Below are 26,158 nucleotides of genomic sequence, written 5' to 3'. Positions count from 1 at the left end.
TCACAGTTTTGGAACATGTGCACTAGGTTCATTCTCTTCAACTAAGGAGGCAACTGAGCTCTGGAAAGCACACAAGCATTTCAAGGGGTATGCTTAAATCCAGTTTAACTCGGTTTAAATACATACAATCACTGAATCATAGAATCAACCAGGTTGGAAAAGACCTCCAAGAACATCCAGTCCAACCTAGCACCCAGCCATAGACAATCAACTAGACCATGTCACTAAGTGCCTCAGTCAGGCTTTTCTTCAACACCTCCAGGGATGGTGACCCCACCACCTCCCTGGGCAGCCCATTCCAATGCCAATCACTCTCTGTGCTAGTTTGAAGCAAGCTAGAGTGTTTTGGTGAAAAGAACTAGATAGTGGGCAGTGAAAAGGTAAACAATGGTTGCGTCTCCTTCCCTCATCAGTCTTGCTGAGAGTTCTGGGAAGAAGAAGGAAAACATTAGATAACATTCTCCATTTTGTTTCTCATTCTGCCTTTGTCTTCAGACCAAGCCACATCTCCTTAACCTCATTGCCACTAATCTTCCTTCTTATCCTCTTGGCTGCACCTTTACCTCTTTCTGAGAACTGGGGTAAGGTTGAGAGGGCAAGGGGAGGTGTTGGGGTGGTTTGAGAGCCCCTCCTGGGGATTCAGGTTTCTGGGAGGGGAGTTGTGCTTCTGTATTGTTTATCCTTCATATATTTCTGTCTATAACTGTATATACTGTAAATAGCTGCTTGTATATTTGCTGCTGTAAATAAATAGCTTCATTTATATTCCCGGAGCCCGTCTGAGTTAGCTGGGGCAATTCCAAAAGTGTGGGGGGGTGGGTAAGAGCCCAAACCATCACACTCTCTCTGGAAAGAACTTCCTCCTAACATCCAGGCTACACCTCCCCTGGCACAACTTCAGACTGTGTCCCTTTGTTCTGTTGCTGGTTGCCTGGCAGAAGAGAACAACCCCCACCTGGCTACAGCCTCCCTTCAGGTAGTTGTAGACAGCAATGAGGTCTGCCCTGAGCCTCCTCTTCTCCAGGCTGCACACCCCCAGCTCCCTCATCCTCTCTTCATAGAGCTGTGTTTACTAAAGTGTGAAAATTTCAAGGTGGTCAGATTTTATTATCTCTGACTGAACTTCTTGTGCATGTTTCAAATTGAAAAAGAATAAATTACAATTGAATTCTTAGAAATTCAGGCACGAAATGCATGCCTCTGTTTCAAATTTCATAATGAAAAAAATAACAAAGTTAATTTCCAAGCAGTTAGACTTTATGTTCTCTGTAAAATAATACATTTTACTCAATATGTTTGGATTGTGGATGCTCCTTCCCTGGAGGTGTTCAAGGCCAGGATGGATGAGGCCTTGAGCAACCTGTTCTAGCGGGAGGTGTCCCTGACTATAGCAGGAGGTTGAACTGGATGACCTTTGAGGTCTGTTCCAACCTAAACCATTCTATGATTTTATATTTCACCTTGCAAAAAATACTTCAAAAGAATCTAGTTCACATTGAACTAACCTGACCTTCCTTGGTCAATGAACTGGAAAAAAAAAATCCATCATTTTCACACTTCCCTTGTGTTCCAGTGGACATTCTATTTTGTTATGACCCAGAAAAGATCTTTCTCTGCTCTGATATCTAGTGAAAGGGAGCACTGATATCTCCTTCTTTACCCAGCTCCTTTTGGGGTATGGAAACTGGGCACAGACAAGTGTCTCAAACGTCTTAAAAAGCCTTAGAAAATTCTGTTTCCAAAGAAAAGCTACTAACTGCAGCATAAATGCTGCTGCTAGGAGATATTTTCTTGGGTTTGCTGAGAGCCTGGAACGAAGTTTTCTGGGGTGCCTCAGTTCAGCTGATTGAGAGATGGCCTGTAGGAAGCCACTGGTTTTGAGGTCTTCAAAGCACCATAGGAAAAAATGACTAAATTTATAACCTGGCAATCTACCTAGATAGCAACAGATCAAGGACATGCTCATTTTGGTATGTGGAGGCCTTTAGAAGCCATTCAAATTACAAATGCTACAAAAGTGCTGAGTTAACTTCTGTGCTGGTAAATGCTATTTTATTCCACAGCACAGGCATTCCCACAGCATGCAGTTGTCAGGGTGGGGTCACAGTCAGGAAAAGATGGTTTCTGAGGCATTCAGATCTGCACCACTGCTTTGCTACTCAAGAACCACTGATAGCTCTGAAGTATGGGCCACATGCTGCTCTCTGTTATACTGGGTTAAATCTGTAACCCATAGCGTGCTAAATCTGAATTTACACTTGCTTTGAAAATGCAGAGTCTGGCCTTTGCTCATGCAAAGTGTCAAAAGACAGAGACCCTTTAGGCAGTCGTTGCAGCGTCTGAAATTATGCAGATGATGTATGTAAAAAAAACCCTTGCTGAATGTAGCATCATCCATGGCCCAACCCTCATTCATGAGCACCTAATCCATTCCAGATAGTCTTTCAGAACAAAAACTGAAGACAGAATCACAGAATCAACCAGGTTGGAAGAGACCTCCAAGATCATCCAGTCCAACTTATTCCACAGCCAGTCAACTAGACCATGGCACCAAGTGCCCCATCCAGTCCTTTCTTGAACACCTCCAGGGGTGGTGCCTCCACCACCTCCCCAGGCAGCCCATTCCGATGCCAATCACTCTCTCTGTGAAGAACTTCCTCCTAACATCCAGCCTACACCTCCCCCAGCACAACTTCACACTGTGTCCCCTTATTCTATTGCTGGTTGCCCGGGAGAAGAGACCAACCCCCACCTGGCTACAATGTCCCTTCAGGTAGTTGTAGACAGCAATGAGGTCACCCCTGAGCCTCCTCTTCTCCAGGCTAAACAAGCCCAGCTCCCTCAGCCTCTCCTCATAGGGTTTATGTTCCAGGCCCCTCACCAGCTTTGTCTCCCAGAGCAGAAGCTATTCCTAAAACCTAACTACAGAGTGTTTCACTATGCTGCTCTACTGATTTAACCAGATTGCTTCAAAGACCCACCGTGCTTTTACAAAGAGCTGTGCAACCTCCATCAGCTGAACTTCAATTATCCAATTTCCCCAGTACCTGGAAAGGCACTGCATGTTAATTACATCAAAAGTTATTTTAGCAACTCAATCATTCAAATTTTGCTAGGCTTCTCATAAACTCAGAGAAGCCAAGGTGATGCTACAGAGATGGGCGTGTTCATATGTCAGCTCTAGGTATCTAAAAAATTAAAGACCTGACAGCAATTTAGAAAAGGAGTGGCTGAGGTTTTTTTAAACACCAAGCAGCTCAAAGCTCTGATGAAATTTGGGCATATGTTGTAATTGTTAACCGTTTTAGAAGGGATCTCCCAGATTTCATTTGGTTGAAGCAATTGTTTGCAAATGTGTGAGATCACCCTGGATCTTCCAGCCTCAGAATTAGCACAGAAGTATGCATGTGATTTACTGTGGCAGGGGAACAAACCCCTCCTCTCATGTGGAGCTGAGCTAATTTCTGAGCAAGACAGCTGAGGCAGGAAAAGCCATTTAAGTAATGTAGCGTTCAAAAGGCCTGGCCTGACCTTCATTTCTATCTCTCTGCTTTCTTGCAGTGCTGCCTCTGAAGTGCTGTACCACATAAATAGTGTCTGCCCTGGGATTTTTAGCCTGAGCTTAGCAGAAAAGGGTCTGGTGGCTGTGATGCACTCTTTTGCAGGGATTAGACACTGAAGTTGTTTCAGTTCTTCTGCCATCTAGGGCATATGTTACACTTCTATTTATCCAGATATGACTGGGGAGGCAGCTGATGAGGAGTGACTGAGTGCACTCTTGCTCAGCAAACCTGTGCACTGGATAAAAATAGAATGCAAAAAGCACAGAAAATGGGAGGATGAAAAGCACTCCAGTAGAGAAGGCAGCTTTAGGACATGAAGTTTTCCTTCAGCCTCCAAGTATGTTGAACTTAAACCTGTCACAGGAGTCAACTTATCAGACTGGCAAGGACTACAAAGACCCCTTTGTAGCATGGGAGCACAGGGAGCTTCCCAGGGGAGGTTACGCAAGACATTGTTATTGCAAGGACTTTGGCATTGCTGACCTTCCCAGGCTCTTCTGCACCTTTCTGCTGCATCTGGTCTTCTTGGGGGGGGGGGAGAAAAAAAAAAAAAGATGCTACAGGATGCCAAGAAACACCTGTAACTTATGGAAGGATATTTCATAACTTCTTAGAATCATAGAATCAACCAGGTTGGAAGAGACCTCCAAGATCATCCAGTCCAACCTAGCACCCAGCCCTATCTAGTCAACTAGACCATGGCACTAAGTGCCTCATCCAGGCTTTGCTTGAACACCTCCAGGGAAGGCAACTCCATCACCTCCCTGGGCAGCCCATTCCAATGCCAATCACTCTCTCTGACAACAACTTTCTCCTAACAGCCAGCCTAGACCTCCCCTGCCACAACTTGAGACTGTGTCCCCTTGTTCTGTTGCTGGTTGTCTGTGAGAACAGACCAACTCCCACCTGGATACAGCCTCCCTTCAGGTAGCTGTAGACAGCAATGAGGTCACCCCTCAGCCTCCTCTTCCGCAGGCTGCACACCCCTAGCTTCCTCAGCCTCTACTCACAAGGCTGTGTTCCAGGCCCCTCACCAGCTTCATTGCCCTTCTCTGGACACATTCAAGCACCTCAAAATCTCTCCTGAACTGAGGAGTCCAGAACTGGACACAGTACTCAAGATGTGGCCTGACCAGTGCTGAGTACAGGGGCAGAATAACCTCCCTTGTCCTACTGGCCACATTGTTCCTGATCCAGGCCAGAATGCCATTGGCTCTCTTGGCCACCTGGGCACACTGCTGGCTCATCTTCAGCTACTCTCTACCAGTACCTCCAGGTCCCTTTCTTCCTGGCTTTTGTCCAGCTACTCAGTCCCCAGCCTGTAGTGCTGCTTGAGGTTGTTGTGGCCAAAGTGTAGAACCTTGCACTTGGCCTTGTTAAATGTCATCCCATTGGCCTCTGCCACCCATCCAGCCTGGCAAGGTCCTTCCTGCAAGGCTCTCCTATCCTCCAACAGATCCACACTTGCTCCTAGCTTGGTGTCATCTGCAAACTTACTGGTGCTGGCCTCAGTCCCCTGGTCCAGATCATCAATAAAGAAATTGAACAGGACTGGGCCCAGCACTGATCCCTGGGGAACACCACTAGTGACAGCTGTCAACTGGATGTGGCACCATTCACCACCACTCTCTGGGTCTGGGCCTCCAGCCAGTTCTTAACCCATATCAGAGTGAATCTGTCCAAGCCATGAGCTGCCAGCTTTGCCAGGAGCTTGCTGTGGCAGACAGTGTCAAAGGCTTTGCTGAAGTCCAGGTAGACTACATCCGCAGCCTTCTCTGTATTCACCAGGCAGGTAACCTGATCATAAAAGTAGATCAGGTTGGTGAGACAGCACCTGCCCTTCCTAAACCCATGCTGGCTGGGCCTGATCTCTTGGCCATCTTGTAGGTGCATTGTGATGGCACTCAAGATGACCTGTTCCATGACCTTGCCTGGCATTGAGGTCAGGCCGACAGGTCTCTAAATTTCCTGGTTCCTCACTCTGGCCCTGGTGGATATGAATCACATTGGCCAGCTTCCAGTTTTGGAGGACCTCTCCAGTGAGCCAGGACTGTTCATAAATGATGGAAAGTGGCTTGGCCAGCTCATCTGCCAGCTCTCTCAGTACCCTAGGATGGATCCCATCAGGTCCCATGGGCTTATGAGGATCAAGTGTCTCACCATGTTCCTTACTGCTTGCTCCTAGATTGCAGGGGGACTATACTGGTCCCTGGCTCCATCTGCCACTTCAGGAGTCCAGTTGTCCTGGAGACAACCTGTTCCACTATTGAGGCAAAGGTGTTAAGTACCTCTGCCCTTCCCCCATCTTTTGTTACTGTATTCCCTTCTGCATCTAATAAGGAGTGGAGGTTGTCCTTGCCCCTTCTTTTGCCATTAATATATTTATAGAAACATTTTTTATTCTCCTTATCAGCAGTGGCAGTCTAAGTTCTAAATGTGCTTTTGCCTCCCTATTTTTTTTTCTGACAAGACCCAGCAACATCCTTAAATTCTTCCAGGGATACCTCCCCTTTTTTCCAAAGGTGATATACTCTCTCTTTTTTTTTTTTCTTAATTCCTTTAGAAGCTCCTTGCCCATCCAGTCAGCTCACCTTGACATGAAACCTCTCACATAGCCCCAGGCTCAGCCCTGCAAATTCTCATCCTTCAAGCATGAAGTGCAAAGAAGTGCCTCACATGCCCCACTCTGAGACTGGCAGCCATTCTCAGTGCACAAGTGGCTGCTGCTCTGTGCTTACCTTAGAACATGCACGCCCATGCAATCTAGCACAATGAGCTAACCCTACCCCACAGAACTGGCTCACATCCTGCAGAACCATAAGAGGCTCTTGAGCTCTGTAGATTTTCACTCTAGGAAAAGGAGTCTAGGGAGAGAAGGCAATGAACAAATATGATGAGCACAGTCCCAGGCATACATAGCACAGGCCACTAGCTATTCTTCCTCCCTAGAAGAGGCACAGTGAACCTGCATCTCAGTAGATCTTTGAGCCACCACACAAATAGAACAATCAGCCTTTTAGGTGGAATAAATATTGACATGGTTTTACACCACTCCCAGCACAGTCAAAGAGCAGAAAGAGTCTTTCCGAGTTTCACACAGGGGACCAAGGAGCAGATAGCAGTGATCACAGGGCATGCAGATCATGTTCTATGCACTTTCTCACAAACCACAAAGCCATTGCCCATTTCAGGAGGAGGCTAGAAGCAGGACTGCTGCAAACTTTTATACACATCTCAACCTGCAGCTGCTGCAGTTTTAGTAATGCTTCTTCTCAGTTCATCGCCTTCCACCTGATTGCGTTTGCAGTTTCATCTGTTCTCTGGCCTCTGAATTATGTGGCCATGACTGAGGCTGAGGAACAACAGGGAAAATTATCCCTCTTCCTTTGTGCTGCACAAAATGCTCCTGTAGCAAGATGGGCAGAGGAGGACCAGACAACGGCAGAGAAAGGAAGCGACACAAGGAGGGATGTATGGCTGGGGAAGATGGCCTCACAGAGGATGGGGGCTTGGAGCAGACAGAGGAGTAGGAATGAGTTTGCAGAAGGGCAAAGAGAGGCTGATAATCCATCAAAGTCAAATTGAAAGCAGATCATTAAACAAACCAAATGCCAGTCACAGGAGCATCCTTATTGGCTTTAACAATATTATTCACCCATTTGAAAAGGAGCACGTGCTTAGACACTTTGCAGCTGAGGAGCTGGCAGGCAGGCGCAGTGCCTTCTTGCACAGAGCATTACAACCAGTTCTTATTCAACAAACATTTTGAGACATTTCCAAGATCTGTCTGACCTTTTGGGGACCTTACAAAGTTTCTCGGAGCACTGGCAAGGCAGACTATATATTAAAGGCCTTTTAAAAGCCCGGCAGTTCTTAACACATCCAGTGAGCAGCCATCACCTGATAAAGCAGAATCAACAGTCCTGACTAGGCAGTGAAATCACTCAGAAACATTTAGCTTCAGGCACTCACTTGTAACAGCAATCCGGGCACAAAACGATTTGAGCATTTCTTCTTACCATATCTCAGCCATTACACAGGGAAAAAACCAAACCACAAACCCATGAATTCTTCCTAGTACAGATCTAACCTGTTAGGCTCCTGATCCAAAGTTCTGGAGATAAAGAGAGATCATTTCTCCATAGGGTTACCAGACACATCAAGAGGTGGGATCCTCCTGCAACAGAACTGCTGGAAAGTCTGCAATTCCTGTTAGCTGTCTGCAAGTTTGCACATCAGATTTCTTTCCTGCCTAAACATAAGAATGTATTCTTACATGTCCCACACATCTCTGGTTTGATATCACACATGACAAACGCTGCCTAATTCCCTTGGTTTACCATTTCGGTCACATGGACAGATGAAGGATGGGTGAGAACAGCAGCATCCTCAGGTTGCAAACAGATGTGTAGCCCCTCAGACAAGGTGTGTTTTGGGCCAGCTGTACCTGACTTGTCAAGGAGGCAGCTCTGCTACAGCTGAGTGGGATACAGATTCAAGGCCCTCCAGTTTTGGTGGCAAAGTTCCTCCTTCCCAATTGATACCACAGGCCCAAGTGCAAACAGGATCACTGAAATCATCCCAGGTTTGATCTGTTTTTAACCTGCAGTTAAATGTATCAAATAAGGGTATTTTCTACCTGGATCATTTTGGGGATTCAGTATTCAGGGGGTCAAAAAACCTTTCAGCCACGCTGAGGCAGAGAACAGCATGGTGGTCTGTGTCTGAGATGTACATGTTTCTGTCACATCTAGATGTGACTCAGCAGTACTGCTGAGCCCCTAAGGACCCTGGTTAGACCATCAGTCTCACAACCAGACTAGGTTGGCAGAAGTAGAAGAGACACCAAGAAGTGTGCAAACACTTTGAAAACAAAGAAGTATGGTTCTCCAGTGGGAATAGAGCCCTGGCTGCTTCCTTGTGCCAAGATGGAAGTTTGCATCCTGCTCTAAAAAGACTTAGAGCAATGTATGTGTGCTAGTTTGAAGCAAGCTAGAATGTTTTGGTACAAGAACTAGATAACGGGCAGTGAAATGAAAACAATTGATGTCAACTTCTCTCACAGTCTCGCTGAGAACTCTGGGAAGAAGAAAGACTTTTTCTCCATTTTGTTTCTCTCTCTTGCTTTTGCCTTAGACCTGGTCACATCTCATTAACCCTGCTCCTACTAACCTTGCTCCCTAACCTCTTGGCTGCACCTCTCTTCTTCCTGAGAACTGGGGTAAGGTTGAGAGGGCCGGGGGGAGGTGTTGGGGTGGTTTGAGAGCCCCTCCTGGGGACTCAGGTTTCTGGGAGGGGAGTTGTGCTTTTGTATTGTTTATCCTTTGTATATTTCTGTATATAATTGTATATAACTGTATATATTGTAAATAGCTGCTTGTAAATTCTGCTAGCTGTAAATAAATTGCTTCATCTATATTCCCAGGGTCCGTCTGAGTTAGCTGGGGCAAATTCAAAAGTGTGGGGGGGGCGGGGTAACCCCCAAACCATCACAGTATGCTTAATGCAAAGTCAACTGTCATGAATGAGAGATTGGTATTGACTTCCAGGGCTGAAGCTTCCAATCCTTAAATAAACAGAATGTGAAATTATTTCAGACAGAAAGAGCTCACCATTTCCAAGGAGTCCAGTCTGCTCCTCAGGATTGAGGAGCAATCCCAAAAAGACAGCAGGAAGAAGTTAATAAAGTTTTTCCACGTGATATTTATCTGGTGTCAAGTGTCAGCCAGTTTGCCCATCTGGGATATTAATAATGCAAATAGTGCTAGAGGTTGCTTTGCTCAGAATAAGCCACGGGAACTTACAGAGTTCATTAGACTCACATATTTCCTCTCCTTCCATTTAAATAAAGAGAGGGGATGCAGTGCCATTTCCTTTCACACAAAACTGTTGGCTCTTGGCATGGTTTTTACATTATTTCATTAGCCCACTCAAATTTCACTGAATCGGGAATATTCTAGTGACAATAATGTCCCTCTCCTGCTGAGTATCAGAAGGTGGAAAATAAAAAGCTCTGCCACACAAATGCAGCCTCAGCAAAACACCCAAGGTGGTTGGAAAATATCATTTAGTCAAATTATTCTTCCTGCATTTGCTTGTGAAATTGGGGAAATAGAAACAAGCCACAGTTTCTGTGACCTACTGCTGGTTCACCCATGTAGAAAACCACTCCACAGTTCAGCCTTACCCACTCTTGGTGCAGTGTCCCATAAACTCCTGCAAACACATCTTGCAATAACCAAAAAAAGAAAACCAAGCAACACTACACAACACAGCACAACACAAAATACGATGCACAACCAAAAGCCCAATTCAGAGCCTCCTGTAAAACATCCTTCTACCACTCATTGAAGTTAGTAAGCAGACATATTACTCACTGATTGATATATTACCCTCCCCTGCCAACGCATCTGGGCACATCACAAAGTGGAAAACAGTACATTAATCTCTGTCAGAGGGAAATCAATGGGAATCAGGCACCTAATTCCCTTAGCTGCTATGGGAAGTCCCACCCTTCCTTCACTTACCATAAATCAAATTTAAAAGAAAATCTTTCTCTGCCTGTGAACATACTGCATCTGCCCAGCCATGATCTCTTCCCTCTGAAATTCATCCCTTAACAGCTGGTCCTGGGGTGCAAGAACCATGTGGCACTGCAGTGCTTCCTGAGGTCCATGGGACCACGGCACTGCAAGAGGCTGTCAGGGTCTTGTGCACTGAGTGAGAGTCGACTCCTCTGTACCAAATCATCCCTGAGCAGGCAGGTACAAGGGAAAGTAAAATGAAAGTGATGCCTCAAAATAAATCTGGAATTGAGAGCCAAACGTTATTTTTGCATTTGGGTACTTGCTGGCTGAGTTATTCTGCTCCTCCAAGCACTGTAGCTTCTGCCTGGGGTGGGAACATTTGTCAAAGTCACATTTGTTATTTCGTTGGTACTGGTTTGGCAGTTTAGATACATATCTATGAGCAATCACTTTCTTGTTTCTGGCTTCCAACACCCAAGGTATTCTTTTCACAGGAAAAGCTGATTAGTTACAGGAATCTGAGGGGAATGTCAGAGGGGCTGAGCAAGATGACACCTGGTAGCTTTGCCTGCTGCACATCACGGAATTGAGTCCACAGTGTTGCAAAACATTTCCCCTGAAAACAAGCTTCTGAAGTTCAGTCCCAAATCCATCTCTAATGGTGAGCTGAGCAGATGCATGTCCCTGTATACTTTTCTGAGGTAGTACAGAAAGAAGACTATACATGAAGAAGGCTTCTTGGAGCATCTGAAGAAGAGCTGGTGTTACCCTTCAAAGACAACTACCTGCCCCATCATTTCCACAACTCTGCAGCTCTAGACAGCATCTCGGACCAAATGACACAAGTACAGTGCAGCCTCCTGGGGTCTAAGTGGGCCTTACACCTACCTCAGCTATGTCTGCAGAAGCCCTGCTAGCTTTGTTCCTTGTGAAATCACTCCATTAATGAAGATCTGGGTGGCTTCCAGTCCTACCGTACTTGCTGGCTGGGCAAAGAAGACATCGATCCCCACCAGCCACTGCCAAACCGCACAACCATTGTGGTGCCAAAAGCAAATGAATTTTCTGTTCTCCATGTGGAGGGGCTTTTTAAAATCTTCAAGAGACATCCATTCATATTAAATTGTATAGAAATCATTTTCATTTCACAGTACAGCCAAAGTCCCTTTCTGTCACAAAGTCCTACCTCTATAAAGCTGTTGACTTCATGCTTATTAATTTTCTCCTTTTGAAATCAGCAGGAAGACAAGCAGAATCTACCCCTGCAGAGATGAGAGCACCACAAGGAGTGGGGAGCACATAAAGACACAGGTTGCATCCCCCAAAACCACCAAGTGCATCGGTATAGAATGGTGCTTTGTTGGTTTGTGTTCTGAAACTGCCACTGGACCAAAGGAGTGCTGAAAGCACTTCCCAGCTGTGTGCAAATGGCAGGAGATAAGCAGGTGCAGGTGATTGCATTGAGGACAGAGGAAGCAGAGCAGCCTTCTCCAATGCAGCAAGGAAACCCCTTTGTTCAGACCTTTGCAACTGAAAATGCAAATCCAGATGGCCTCAAAGACTTCACAGATCTGTGTAAAACTGGTGAAAGCAAAAGGGAGTCCAAAAGATTGTTTGATGGGAGCAAGTTTGATAACAATTTTATCTTTTTTTAAAAACTTTTCTTTTTTGAAGCAGTGTTTGAAAAGTTTGCAAACAGCTCCTAACTATAAATGTTAGAGCAAATGCACATTAAATGTAACTTACATTTAAGGGGGAGGTGGAGGAATAGATACTACAAAACACGCAGTTTATCTGAAGTGAAATAAGATATCTGGATTTAGATCAAGCAAAATGTTTAGAACCACATTTTTTTTTCCTTCAGTGTTTTAGCTCAGCTGCCAAATGTAATCATCCATCATTACTCTGCTGTTCTTCTACCCTGTCTAAGGTCACAGATCACATATCTCCACACAGGTATCAGAAGCAGTGGCTTCCCATAAAGCCCACCTTCCAAACAGCACAAGTAAATATGCCTCAACAAGCTCTACGAGAGCTGCCAAGGAGCAGAAAAAATATGCACATGAAAATGAACTAGATCAAATCAGGAGCTCTGCATGCACTTGACAGATTCTGTCCTCTGTAGTTAAAATAAACCCACTGTACCATGGATGTTTTCATTGTAGTGCACAAACACCAAGTGCTAAAAGCGTTTTGGTTTATTGCAAAGAGTCTGTTTTGCAGCAGCTGCTCTGAATCCAATCTTGTTTTTCTCTGATCTTGCTATTTTCGCGTGTATCAGAGACTTTCGTCTCCTGCTACTTCTGTGGCATCCTAAAACCCAACTCTGACAGGCTTCAGAAAGCAGGGAAGCCCTCAGGAACCCCTGGCAGAGCAGGCTCCCCCTCCCTCTCAAGCTGCTTCCCAGCAAAACGGTAGGTTCATGCCAGTCAGTGAGATAATGAGGGTTTGCAGGCACATAAAAAAAAGACGACATCATCTGCCTGAAAGAAGGAACCTCCAGAGTTAGCTCACGTTCATGCTCCAGACTGGTTCAGCAAAGTCCAAGTGAGTATGACAGAGATCTAGGTTTCCAGCGTTGCCTATCCTGCTCGCCCGCACAGCCCAGGGTCAGCACTCCATCACACACACTCTGTGCTCAGACTGAAGTGGCAGCAGCAGCACCTCTGCTCTGCTGATGCCTAGGGCTCCATCAGTGAGGGATAGGGTCCCCCCAGGTGCTTCTGTGAAGATCTGCACCAAGAAAACCCCCAATTCCTTCAGTTTCGTAAGGTCACAGAGTGGGCACCTGGACCTACACCTCCGGGGTTTATTTTTCACCATGTGCACAGCAGCACAGCCCAGCAGCCCTGCCAGCAACGCGTCTCACCATGCTGTTGGCTGTCCTGCAAACCACTCCACAGCAAAGCAGGGTCCTGCAGGGAGCCCAGCTCACTCACAGCCCTCAAGCTGCAGCTCATCCATACAGCGGAGCATATCACTCTCCCTCCTGTCCTCTCAGCTTGCCCTCTGTGTGCAGGAAATAAATGCAGAGGGGAGCATGAAATCTGCTGCTGTTTTGCTTCCTTTAGCCTCTGCCCTGGCCCAGCCTGAGACCAGCACATCTCACTTACTTGCAGCACAGCATCATAGCAAAAAAAAAGTGTAAAATGCCTCCCCCAGTCTCTGCTGGCTGTTTTCCTGGGGGCTGAAGGGTTGAGATAGAAGTGCTGCCTGCATAAGCCTACAGCAACAGTTAACATTCATGCTTAACTGTATTACAAGCACAAACTGCAGCAGCAGCACAGCAGGAAGAAGCTGCCTCAGTGCACCAAGACAAGACGGGAGAGGTCAGCCCAAAGAACCTGCATACGTGAGCTCCTGGGAAAGGCAGATAACTCTATCACGGATGGAGCACCTTAATGCTGTTTGGGAAACTACTGTTTCATTCGTTGTAGCAACCTTTTTTAGCCTCTTCCCTTGCCAGAGCCTGCAGCAGTGTGGAAATGGCTGAGATGAAGCTACTGGCAGGATTTGAACCGAAGCTGGGGACACGCTTGCAAAACTGGCTAATGGCTTGGCAAACAGAAACAGATAAATGTTGCCACCTTCCCCGGCCTCAGAGTGCCTCTTGCAGCACATGAGCACTCATCTCTTTTATCTTTATCTGGCTGCAGATCTCACCTTGCTTTTGTTTGCCAGCTTTACTGACATGGCATCCCAGCACGCACAGTGCTGAAGACGTCATCATAGCTGGAGAAGAACAGAGGTTTTCCTTCAAAAAAAAAAAACCCAAAGAAACGCAAAATTGATATTTTTAAACAGATTTTTGCCCATTCCTCATCATTTCATTCACCGAGTGATTGGTGTGATACGGCAATACTATGTGTGCTAGGAAGTGGGAGAGGGGAGGAAAGATGTGGCAGAGGAAAAGCTAGGAACTATCAAGGTGCATGGCAAAAAGCCCTGAGGTGAGATTTCAGCCTTTAACACGTAGTTTAATCTGTGCAAGCGGCACTTACTGTGCAAGAGATGGGAGACATGCCTTTGCTCCTCCATCAGGCAGGCAACCAAGCTAAAGCTCAGATATATCCTGCAGGAAGGTTGCTGCAAGGGATCTGTCTGCCAGGCCCCTTTATCTCTCAGAGGACTGAAGCCATCTCAGGTCCCACTCACCTGGTTGCCAGATCCTGTGGAGCCTGGATTCTGCTGCACACTAGGGCAGCTGGCTGAGAACCTGCACCAACCACAGACAGAACTGTATTTTATTCAATTAAAAGCCAAGAACGGTCGTGTGAATCGTTGCAATCTCATCCCACTTCTCATGGCATTTTTGTCTTTGGTTTAATTGTCTTTTCCACTGGCCTAACGACTCTTCCTAATGAGGAAAGGTTTTACATCACCAGTCCTTGAACTTACTGAAGACATTGCCAGGAGGCAGCCCCGGGCAACCCCAGAGATGAGATGGGAATGAGGGTGCTGCCCATCGTGGGGCAGGGAAGGCTTTATGATCATAAACACATGCATTTTATGCTGGTGCCAGAAGCAATCAGTAGCAGAATGGTTACCAATGTTAGTGTGGACCTGGTTGGTCATTACATTCAGACTCATCCTCTGGGATGAAAGGAGCAGCCTTTATCTCCTTCCACCTCCTGAATAAGCAGAACATAAAAGCAGGAAAGGCTCCCTAGAATACCAACAAACTTTCCAGTTTTCAGACTAGATTACTTCATGGTTAATTTATTCTTATGCAGTCTTGTTTTCCTTGCTTTTTCCTTTCCCTGGTGCTTGCCCCTTTGAAGTATTTATAGATTGAACTCAGATCCCCTCTTTGCCTATTCTGGACAAGACAAGCCACACTCTTCTGAGTCTCTCCTAAGATAAATGTTCTATTTTTCTACCAGTCTGATCATTTTCCCATCCACATTATAGGAGTAACCAGGATATGACATCTAGTAGCGACACACACCAGGCCAGGGACACACTCATACAACCAACTCCTTCCTCATCATGGACATACCTCATGGTGAACTGTCTCTTGGTCAACGTCCCATGGACCAGATATCTCTTCTGTAAATGGGCCCCAAGCACCAGCTCTGAGGGTGAAGACAAGGATGTGATTTCTGCTGTTTGATACGGCACTGTCCTCACAGCCCAGCTCCCTGTAGCACACCACTTGACTGGCATTGAAGATGAGGAAGGGAAGATACACAAGATCCAGTGAATGGCAGCACCCAGCTCTCCTTTGTGCCAGCTGCGATGCTTTTATCCATCAGGTGGGACTCAGTGATGGATGTCACAAGTTCTTTTGTTGCTGAGCAGGATTTGGTCCCCGCTGGTGGAAAGACTGGGGAGTTTGCACAACACTCCTGGACCCATCACTTTTGGCTGCACTGCTCACACTCCCTCACCACGCAGCTCTGCGGTTCTGCCCCCGCACATTTCATCTTCTCCCCCCTGTCAGTAGCACTTATGGGAATTTCAAGGCGATGAAGCTGAGGCGGTGATCAGTTGCATTTGCCTGGGAAACAGTGAGCAGCAGAAATGGTCTAAATACTTTCAGGCCTCTGGCAGTTCACAGAGCAATACCCCAGGCAAAGAAAAAGATATCTTGATTAGAATAATTATAATTGTCTTTTCCTTCATTCTTTCTACAGAAATTCCAGGCTAAATTATCATCTAATTTCAGAGAGCTCCATGACCAAGATTATCTATGAGTCATTTGTAATTATGTGCCAGATTGTATTAAAGCATGAAAATACAAAGGTTTCTCATCAAATAAAGAGAGGGAGAGAGAATCAAATTACACTGGAGCAAAATAACAGTTCCAGGCACTTTCTGATTCATGGCATCCAGCAAATGAAAAGGGGGGAGGGAGGGGGGGGAAGAGAGAGAATATTCTAATTTTAATAATTGTAGAATTGTGAAAACTGACAAATTACAGGAAATTCAAGTTTAAGGTTGACATACCACCCTCTTTCAGAGCTGCTCTGGAACAGTGAAAGGAGCTTTAAGACTCCCCCATTCTGACTGTGCACTAATTTCCATGGGAATTTCTATTGCAGCTTCACCCCAAGCCTGAATTTGTGTTAAAGAGTGGATTAAAAGCTGTGCATTTAGAAATGCAGCCCATATCTATCCAAACAAGTTTTAATGGGAGCAGCAAATGTGCTGGTTGCCTTTTGCACTCTCTCATACTCAGCAGCAGATAATGTCCCTGGACTTCTGCATTTTTCTACAACCATCTGCCCAGCCTGGCTCTCCTGAGGTGGGAGCTACATTGGCAAATTGAGGCTCTTCTCCCACAGCCCCAGATTTGCAGCACCAATGGTGAGTCCCAAGGTCAATCCTGGCATGCTGCAGGGAATCAAAGGTGGAAAAGGTGAAAACATTCCCTATGCGGAGACATGGAGAGTTAAAAAGGAAGGGTAGAAGATGTTCAAAACAAGGTCACTGGCTGCAGCAGCAAAGTATAGGACTGCACATCGAGGGAGACCAAGATGACAGTCTACACAAGGCTCTACCTTGTTCACTTCAGAAGTATATGAATCAGTGCTGGGCCCAGTCCTGTTTAATATCTTCGCTGATAATCTGGATGAGAGGATTGAGTCCACCATCTTCTCACAGGGATGTGCCCTAGCCCCTTCACCAGCCTTGGTGCCCTTCTCTGGGCACCTTACAGCACCTCAACATCTTTCTTAAACTGAGGGGCACAGAACTGGACACAGTACTCAAGATGCAGCCTAACCAGTGCTGAGGCAGAAGGACTTCCCTGATCCTGCTGGCCACACTATTCCTGATACAAGCCAGGATACCATTGGCCTTCTTTTCCACCTGGGCACACTGCTGGCTCATGTTCAGTCCCTTTCTGCCTGGCTGCTCTCCAGCCACTCTGTCCTCACAGCATGAGGGGTGGGAAGTTCCTTAACCCACTACAACTGGAAAAGCATTTAGGCAACGAAAAGTTAACAGCACAGGAGGTTGGTTTTGCTAAGTGAAAAATCATACTCAATGGGACACTGAGAAGCTGTGGCACTGGGATTTATGCCCCAGTGCCATGTTCACATGCTTCCCAGCTCCTGAGACAGAACAGCACTAAGTGCCTTGAGTCACAGTCGGCTGGCACGAGCTAGGTAAAGTGCCAATAGCTCCACCTGTTTACTCAGACCCTGTGAAACAAACACTATCATCATCACAAGTGTTTGTTAAAGCCAGAGAGAAATTACATGAAAAATATATTTGCATCCAGCATCCCTAGGGTGCCATGGGAACCACCTCACTCATTCCTGGCCACACAGCCACCTCTGCCAGCTGTCCCAGCGGCACATCCAAATGGTTGGAAGGAGCACTCTCCACATGTGCCCACAGCCCAACTCCAAATACTTCCAGAGGACCTGGCAAACTTTATCTCTTGCCTAGAAACTCAGCCTAGGAGATGGCCTGCTGCTTTGCTCAACTGAAACAGAGAGAGCTTGCCCTCCATGGGATGAGAGTGTCACCTAGAGCCTCATGTATCAGCCCAGCCTGTTAATAACTTCCTGCCCCAGAGGAGGACAGAATTTCCCCTTTCACTTCCCTGTCCCCCTGGTGTGTCTGAAAACACTGAGATACTGCAAGTGAAATTTCATTTACACATTACCTCCTCCATGCAGCATTTCCCCAGCACATGAGGCTAGCACAAACATCTACATGGAGGCACACGTGCAGCTACTGAGTCTGAGGGTAGTCAGTGCTGGGTCCTAATGAGCTTCTGCCTTCCCACCTCCACCTTCTGAGCCCTCATACTCTGCGAAACACCAGACATCTCTATTGCTGGGGATGCCACATGATGGATGCCAACACTGCAGAGCACAGGCAGCAATCGGGGACAGTAGTGGGCAAGAGTTTCATCTCTAGGAGCAGGGAGGTCATTCTGCCCCTGTACTCTGCACTGGTTAGACCACACCTTGAGTACTGTGTTCAGTTCTGGGCCCCCCAGTTTAGAAGGGATATTGAGATGCTTGAGTGTGTCCAGAGAAGGGCGTCGAGGCTGGGGAGAGGCCTTGAGCACAGCCCTACGAGGAGAGGCTGAGGGAGCTGGGATTGGTTAGCCTGGAGAAGAGGAGGCTCAGGGGTGACCTTATTGCTGTCTACAGCTACCTGAGGGGTGGTTGTGGCCAGGAGGAGGTTGCTCTCTTCTCTCAGGTGGCCAGCACCAGAACAAGGGGACACAGCCTCAGGCTGCACCAGGGGAGATTTAGGCTCGAGGTGAGGAGAAAGTTCTTCACTGAGAGAGTCATTGGACACTGGAATGGGCTGCCCGGGGAGGTGGTGGAGTCACCGTCCCTGGGGCTGTTCAAGGCAGGATTGGACATGGCACTTGGTGCCATGGTCTAAGCCTTGAGCTCTGTGGTAAAGGGTTGGACTTGATGATCTGTGAGGTCTCTTCCAACCCTGATGATACTGTGATAGGACACTATAACCCATGTGGTCTTTTGGGAAGAAGGACTTGATTCAAAAAGGTTCTTTTGTTTTAGAGGGTGGAGAAAATTCATGGTCACCATGACTCTGAGTCAAAGGAGCTCCAGAGGCAGTTAAAACAGCTGCTTCTGGAGGATCAGAGCACCCTGGAATAGTTCTTGGAGGGTTTCTAATGAGTCCAACCCACAAAGCACATGGACACAGGCACCACAGTGGCAGGCTGGGGCCAGGAGATCTGTAGCACTCAGGATGTGGCTTAACTTGTCTCACATGGACTTCAGATTTCTTTGATGGGGTCCAAATTAAACATGCACACACACCAGGGCACAACACTTCAGTAATAAAACTGCAGTGTGGGAAACAGCAGAGAAGGAAACTAGCAGCAGCAATTGACATGCAGGGCAAGTAAGCCAGCTGCAGTTTATTCTGCATGTGCTTCAGACATTTGAAGTTGTCTGCATTCCTCATGAAGTTTTTGTAATGCCAGTTGCATGAGCATGTTTTAAACGCCAGATTTAGCTGCAATGAGCATCGCTTAGCAGCCTCACAAATGCTCCCCTTGCCTGCTGTGAGGAGGCAAATAAACAAATTCATAACCTAAGATTTTTATGGTGTAACATTTCACAATGCCTCCTCAGCCCAGCTATATATTAAAAGCTCTTTTGTTTTGTGGCACATGATGTCTGGTTAATAGCAGAAGGGAAATGCTGAAGCCTCTTGCTCTTTAGAACAATTAGGACTTTAAACAAAGGCTGAAACAGATGGGAACAGGATTTCCTCACCTCATCTCACTCCTGGTACCCACAAGGCAGACACTTTGTCCCTACAGCTCATCAGCAGATCCTTCAAATTCAGTGGAAAGAAGCAGGCAGTTCAGGGAGCAAAGGTGGTAGGTTCAAATGAAGGGAAATGCTCCTAGAGAGCCTAGACCTCTGCAGAGTAGATGTCCACATGTATTTATGTGGACATGGCTGCCACTGCTACACCTCAGAGCATGGAGTGGTGTGGGAGACAGTGGGTTAAATAGGCCACAGCAAAGGTGCTTTGAGAAAACAGCAAGATGAGCCGATATAGGTGATCCTGCTCTGGCAGTGGGCTGCAATAGATGATCTTTCCAGGTCCCTTCCAGCCCCTGGCATTCTGTGACTCGGTGATAAGCAAGTCCCTGTACATTTTTGCATGCCCACAGAGATGGAGAGGCAGGTCTGCTTGTTCCCAGAATGACTTAGCCTGGAAACTGTCCAGATGCAACAACTTTTCTTCACTGCTGTAGGTTTAGGGCTAACTGTCCTGTGATAAATTCCTCCAGGGGACTAGACAGACCCTAGAAGACTGACAGTCTGCCCCGGAGTGAGGACACAAGATATCATAATTTGTTATTCCATCCCATATTCTGCACCTCCCTACACAGAATCATAGAATCAGTCAGGGTTGGAAGGGACCACAAGGATCATCTAGTTGCAATCCCCTGCTACAGGCAGGGACATCCTACCCTAGATCAGGCTGCCCACAGCCTCATCCAGTCTGGCCTTAAACACCTCCAGCCATGGGGCCTCAAACACCTCCCTGGGCAACCCATTCCAGCTTCTCACCACTCTCATGTTGAACAACTTCCTCCTCACATCCAGGCTGAATCTCCCCACCTCCAGTTTTGCTCCATTCCCCCCAGTCCTGTCACTCCCTGATAGCCTAAAAAATCCCTCCCCAGATTTTTTGTAGGCCCCCTTCAGATACTGAAAGTCCACAAGAAGGTCACCTGGGAGCCTCCTCTTCTCCAGACTGAACAGCCCCAACTCTTTCAGTCTGTGCTTATAGCAGAGCTGCTCCAGCCCTCTGAGCATCCTCCTGGCCCTGCTCTGGACACACTCCAGCATCTCCACATCCTTTTTGTAATGGGTACTCCAGAACTGGATGCAGTACTCCAGGTGGGGTCTCACCAGAATGGAGTAGAGGGGGAGAATCACTTCCCTCGCCCTGCTGGCCACACTTCTGATGCAGCCCAGGACCTGGTTGGCTTTCTGGGCTGCAAGAGCACACTGCTGGCTCCTGTTGCACCACCAGCATATAGGGGCCAGAGGCCAGTTATGGCTCTCTCAGCATATGGCTGCTGCTATCACTGTGGTCTGTGTGGCAGTGAGGCCTGGCTGGCAAACTATTCCCTACTGGGTAGCTGAGGCCTACTCTGGGTTGGGGGAGGCTTGGCGGGTTGTGGCTTAGCTGAGTCCTTGTTTGGGGCCCAGCTGGGCCAAAGCTGGTTCTGAACGTATGTATATATACACACATACCCTTTGTGCCTTGATACTTGCTGTACTTCTGTTTACCTTTGTAAATAGTACTTCTACTTAGCTTCCAATCCTGAGCGAGTGCTTTTATTTTCACTGCTTTGTGGTAAAACACCTTCTGACCCAGCTCAGCCCACAGCATTCACCCACCCAAAATGGCAGAGGCTCTTCTTGGTGCTTTGTCCCCCTGGCCAGCATGCAAGTCAGCTCTGTAATCTCAGCAGAGTTGAGTACTGCAACCTCTGCAATTATGAGCCTGGCACAGCAGGCAGGAGCAGGCTGACTTTCATCCTGCAGGAGACACAACACTGCAGCTGGCAATTTGCTGCTCATCAGCCCTGTGACCAGGAGAAGGGCATGTGCCAGGGCTGAAGAGATGTTCTCATCACACAGTGCCCCTTGCCACTGGGGCCACAGATCATAGAATCAACCAGGTTGGAAGAGATCTCCAAGATCATCCACTCCAACCTAGCACCCAGCCCTAGCCAGTCAACTAGACCATGGCACTAAGTGCCTCAGCCAGGCTTTGCTTCAACACCTCCAGGGACGGTGCCTCCACCACCTCCCTGGGCAGCCCATTCCAATGCCAATCACTCTCTCTGCCAACAACTTCCTCCTAACATCCAGCCTATACTTTCCCCAGCACAACTTGAGATTGTGTCCCCTTGTTCTGTTGCTGGTTGCCTGGCAGAAGAAACCAACCCCACCTGTCTACAATGTCCCCTCAGGTAGTTGTAGACAGCAATGAGGTCAGCCCTGAGCCTCCTCTTCTCCAGGCTAAACACCCCCAGCTCCTTCAGCCTCTCCTCATAGGGTTTGTGTTCCAGGCCCCTCACCAGCTTTGTTGCCCTTCTCTGGACACCTTCCAGCACCTCAACATCTCTCTTGGATTGAGGAGCACAGAACTGGACACAGCACTCAAGGTGTGGCCTGACCAGTGCTGAGTACAGGGGCAGAATAACCTCCCTTGTCCTACTGGCCACACTGCTCCTGATCCAGGCCAGGATGCCATTGGCTCTCTTGGCCACCTGGGCACACTGCTGGCTCATCTTCAGCTACTATCTACCAGCACCCCCAAGTCCCTCTCTGCCTGGCTGCTCTCCAGCCACTCTGTCCCCAGCCTGTAGCGCTGCTTGGGGTTGTTGTGGCCAAAGTGCAGAACCCTGCACTTGGCCTTGTTAAATCTCATCCCATTGGCCTCTGCCCGCCCATCCAGCCTGTCCAGGTCCCTCTGCAGGGCTCTCCTACCCTCCAACAGCTCCACAGCTGCTCCCAGCTTCCCGCCTGTCTCTGGCAAAAGGAGGAAGGGCTTTTCTCCTGGCAAGCACCCTTTCCTTCAGGACAGACTGCCACAGAAGACACTCACCCGCAGACAGAGAGAGCAGCAGGCCATGGTGAGCAGCTCTATGGCCAGGGTAACCCAGGAGCTGTCGCAGGTGGCTGGCTGAGGGAGCTGGGGTCACTCGGCCGAGACAAGCGGAGGCTCTGGGGTGACCTACTGCGGCCTACCAGTACCTGAAGGAGGCTGTTTGCAGGGCTGTTTGCAAAGGCCTGCAGTGACAGGGCAAAGAGCAATGGCCCCAGACTAGAGAGGAGAAGATGGATACTGGATGTCAGGAACAGGTTCTTTACTGTGAGGGCAGTAGGACACTGGAGCAGGCTGCCCAGGGAGGCAGCTGGGGCTCCATCCCTGGAGATATTCCAAGTGAAGCTTGACAGGGCTCTGGGCAGCCTGATCCAGTTGAGGCTGCCTCTGCCAACCACAGAGGGGGCTGGACTAGAACACTTCCAACTCAGACCTACTACGATTCTATGGCTGTAAGGGTTGATGACTTGTGCTAGTTTGAGCCTAGCCACAGTGTTTTGGTGAGAAGAGCTAGATTATAGGCTGCGGAAGGAAAACAAGGCTGATGTCTACCTCACTCATTGGCTTGCTGAGATGTATCAAAACAAGAACCAAAACATAGATAAGGCACAACCTCTGCTGCTGACGAGCTCCGAGCTGCATATCTCTCTCTCTAACCACAACCTCCGTTGCTTTGACTAATCCACTTTGCTTCCTAACCCCCTGGCTGAACCTCCATTCTTCCTTGGGACTGGGGTAAGGTTGAGAGGGGCAGTTGGGAGCCTCTCCTGGGGACTCAGGTTTCTGGAGGGCTGTTGTGTTTCTGTATTGCCTTTTACCTTGTCTGTTTCTGTCTATAACTGTACATACTGTAAAGATCTGCTTGTATATTGTGCTAGCTGTAAATATAAGCTTCATTCCATTCCCAGAGCTGGCTGAGTCTAGTCTGGGTGATTTGCAAAGTGGGGGATGTGGAACACCCAAACCATCACACGACTAAATGACAACAGGCAACCCCTACTTACTACTTAGTACCACAAACAAAAGGTGAGCTGGTGCTTAAGCTGATACAAAGGCACCTTTGCTATTAGTCTCCTGAAGGGCAGTTCACCTGGATCTTCTTTCCCAGCTCCTCCTGAGCAGTGGGGCAGGCAAACCTACTACTCTTAGAAGGCATTTTCTTCATGTCAACTATTTGAAACTCAACGCAGCTTTTCAGAGCAACTGTTAGGGTGCTCAGGGCTTGCAAGCAGAGAAATTTTCCTCTGCTGAGGTCCAGCAAACCTCCCTTCAATACATTTGTGCTAGTTTGAAGCAAGCTGGAATGTTTTGGTAAAAGAAGTAGATAATGGGCAGTGAAATGAAAAACAATTGTGTCTCCTTTGCTCACAGTCACACTGAGAACTCTGGGAAGAAGTAAACATTCTCCATTTTGTCTTTTCATTCTGCCTTTGCCTTCAGACCTGGTCACATCTCATTAACCCTGCTGCCACACCTCTTGGCTGCACCTCTCTTCTTTCCTGAGAACTGGGGTAAGGTTGAGAGGGCAAGGGGAGGTGTTGGGGTGGTTTGAGAGCCCCTCCTGGGGACTCAGGTTTCTGGGAGGGGAGTTGTGCTTCTGTATTGTTTATCCTTTGTATATTTCTGTATATAACTGTATATACTGTAAACAGCTGCTTGTATATTTGCTGCTGTAAATAAATAGCTTCATTTATATTCCCAGAGGCCATCTGAGTTAGCTGGGGCAAATTCAAAAGTGTGGGGGTAGGGTAAGAGCCCAAACCATCACAACATTGGTGTGGAACCTTCTAAGAAGTCCATCACCACAGCTCCTAAATACATTACAGCCTGATATTTCTTGCTGGTTTGTAAATGATCCAACATAGTCTATGTGCAGAGAAAGAAGGTGGCTTTCCTTAGTGACCTGTGTAGACCTGCAAGACTTTTTCAACTCTTGTTCTCCTTAAAACACTGAGACTCTTCTGAAAAAAAAATGGCTTTTGACATTGGATCAGCCTGCTCTAGAAAAACTAGAAGGACTGAGGTCTTCAACAGTGCAAAAAGCTGACACCAAAGCTTGGCCAGGTGTAACAGGGTCAGCAGTCCCAGAGAGGATCAAAGGGTTGGACAGACTAAGAAGTTAGCCAGCCAATTACTCATTTGGTAGGCATTTTTTACTGCTTTTGTGCAGCATGATTCATCTCTTAATATGTGCAGGGACAGTCAATCCTTTAGCTGTCCAAATGAATCACTACACGGTCTCCACTCTCCTGTGAGGCCAAGAACCTGCACAGCCAAAACAAACTGTTGGAGGAAGCAGGTCTGAAAGTCAGCAACTGCTCACATTAAAATAAGCCAAATCAAAACAACCCACGAATAAGAACTTGCCTATTTAAAGGGATATAAACCCTCCCTGTCATGAATGAGGTGTTCCAGATGTGAGCACGCTCATTATGAGGCAGCTCGCACCTTTGAAGAACATGGCATCAGTTGCTCAAGAGAAATACAAGCCTGGAACAAACATCAAGGCCTTGAAAGGCAGTTTGTGGGGCTGAGGTTTTACACTGAGAACAGCTATGTTACTACCTGCTTTCAGCACAAGCTCAAGCAATCTAGCAATGGTGGAAGATGCTGTCTACAACTACCTGAAGGGTGGTTGTGACCAGCACCAGAACGAGAGGACACAGCCTCAAGCTGCGTCAGGGGAGATTTAGGCTGGAGATGAGGAGAAAGTTCTTCACTGAGAGAGTCACTGGACACTGGAATGGGCTGCCCGGGGAGGTGGTGGAGTCGCTGTCCCTGGAGCTGTTCAAGGCAAGGTTGGACGTGGCACTTGGTGCCATGGTCTAGCCTTGAGCTCTGTGGTAAAGGGTTGGACTTGATGATCTGTGAGGTCTCTTCCAACCCTGATGATACTGTGAAGATGAAAGACAGCACTTGCAAGGCTGTCCCACATGGACAGGCTCAGAGGGCTCTACCATCCCCCCTTGTCTTCTTCTCACACACTGCTGATGCTGATACCCAAAATGAGATGTCTAAAATGAGCTGGCACACTGCTGTCCTGCCTGTGAGGGGGATGCCTATAAACTTCCCACGAAAAATCTCCTGATTATGGCAATGGAATGAGGTAAGTATACAAGAAATGTAATATTTCTCCTGAACTGCATCAAGTTAATGACATTTCCCTCTCCCTTTGCACCTCTGTAAATCACTGCATGACTGCAGAACTCAGCGATGTTACACTGATATAAAAGCACTCTCGGGAGGGACCCAGCCAGTGTAAATCATCCCCTTCTATTTCCTTGTACACAATCTGGTGCCAAGCTCTGCCAAAAAAACAAGGAGAAAACATTTCCAAGAGTTTTTTCCGAAGGCAATAGTCTGTCTAAGCACAACTTTAAATGTCTACCATTAAAGTTTTCTTCATCTCATTAAAATGACTTGCAAACCCATCTGCTAGCTAATAAAGACTTTTTAAAGCTCTAATATTGTATTTTATAATGAAATATACTTGGGGGAAAACAGGACATGTATTTAGAAAGACAGAACAGCAACAATCTGCTGTTCTTTCACGGAGAGCCAATGATGTTTGCTCCCATGGCTAATTAAAGAGACTGAAGACATCAACCCTTTGAACATTTCTCATACAAATACTGTAATTCCAAAATGCATCCAAGTTTTTATTCAGACTGCTCCCAGACACTGTAGTCTTGCTGACAGCAGACAGTTTTTAACTCACAAAAGGCAGATTTCACTTTCACGTCTGACTCCATTCCATTTTGTTTGCTTTTCGCACCTCAAATATTTGTCACAGATTGCAGAGATTCCACTGGGTAAATTTGCTTCCTCTAGAGACATTTTCCCCCTTTCTTCTGTCAGACAGAGTGACCACGAAGCAGGACTTGCACTCAGTCATAAGGGTGAGTCTCTAGCACTGGACTGTCTTGATGAGCTGCACCAACCAAGGATGTAGCCTGAGGTTTTCATGAGCTGCCACTCAGA

The 26,158-nt window shown here is 47.2% G+C and overlaps 2 protein-coding genes across 11 annotated transcripts in view; both read right to left on the bottom strand.

Annotated features, from left to right (window-relative positions):
* The window catches only part of BRF1 (BRF1 RNA polymerase III transcription initiation factor subunit), a 481,847-nt gene that overhangs the window by 195,901 nt on the left and 259,788 nt on the right, over positions 1-26,158 (bottom strand). The gene's annotated exons all lie outside the window — the stretch shown is intronic.
* Positions 1-26,158, bottom strand: part of LOC135184461 (uncharacterized) — a 34,483-nt gene that overhangs the window by 6,603 nt on the left and 1,722 nt on the right. The window contains exons 2-4 of the mRNA XM_064160291.1: positions 15,090-15,590; positions 14,246-14,306; positions 13,754-13,844 (exon numbers count right to left, since the gene is read on the bottom strand). Coding sequence (XP_064016361.1) covers positions 13,754-13,844; positions 14,246-14,306; positions 15,090-15,256 — 319 coding nt within the window. The 5' untranslated portion in view covers positions 15,257-15,590. The remainder of the gene's footprint in view (positions 1-13,753; positions 13,845-14,245; positions 14,307-15,089; positions 15,591-26,158) is intronic.

Source organism: Pogoniulus pusillus, chromosome 1 (genome assembly GCF_015220805.1).
Source record: "Pogoniulus pusillus isolate bPogPus1 chromosome 1, bPogPus1.pri, whole genome shotgun sequence".
NCBI lineage: Eukaryota > Metazoa > Chordata > Aves > Piciformes > Lybiidae > Pogoniulus > Pogoniulus pusillus.
Note: the sequence above shows the minus strand (reverse complement) of the source record. Positions and strands in the feature narration are given on the sequence as shown.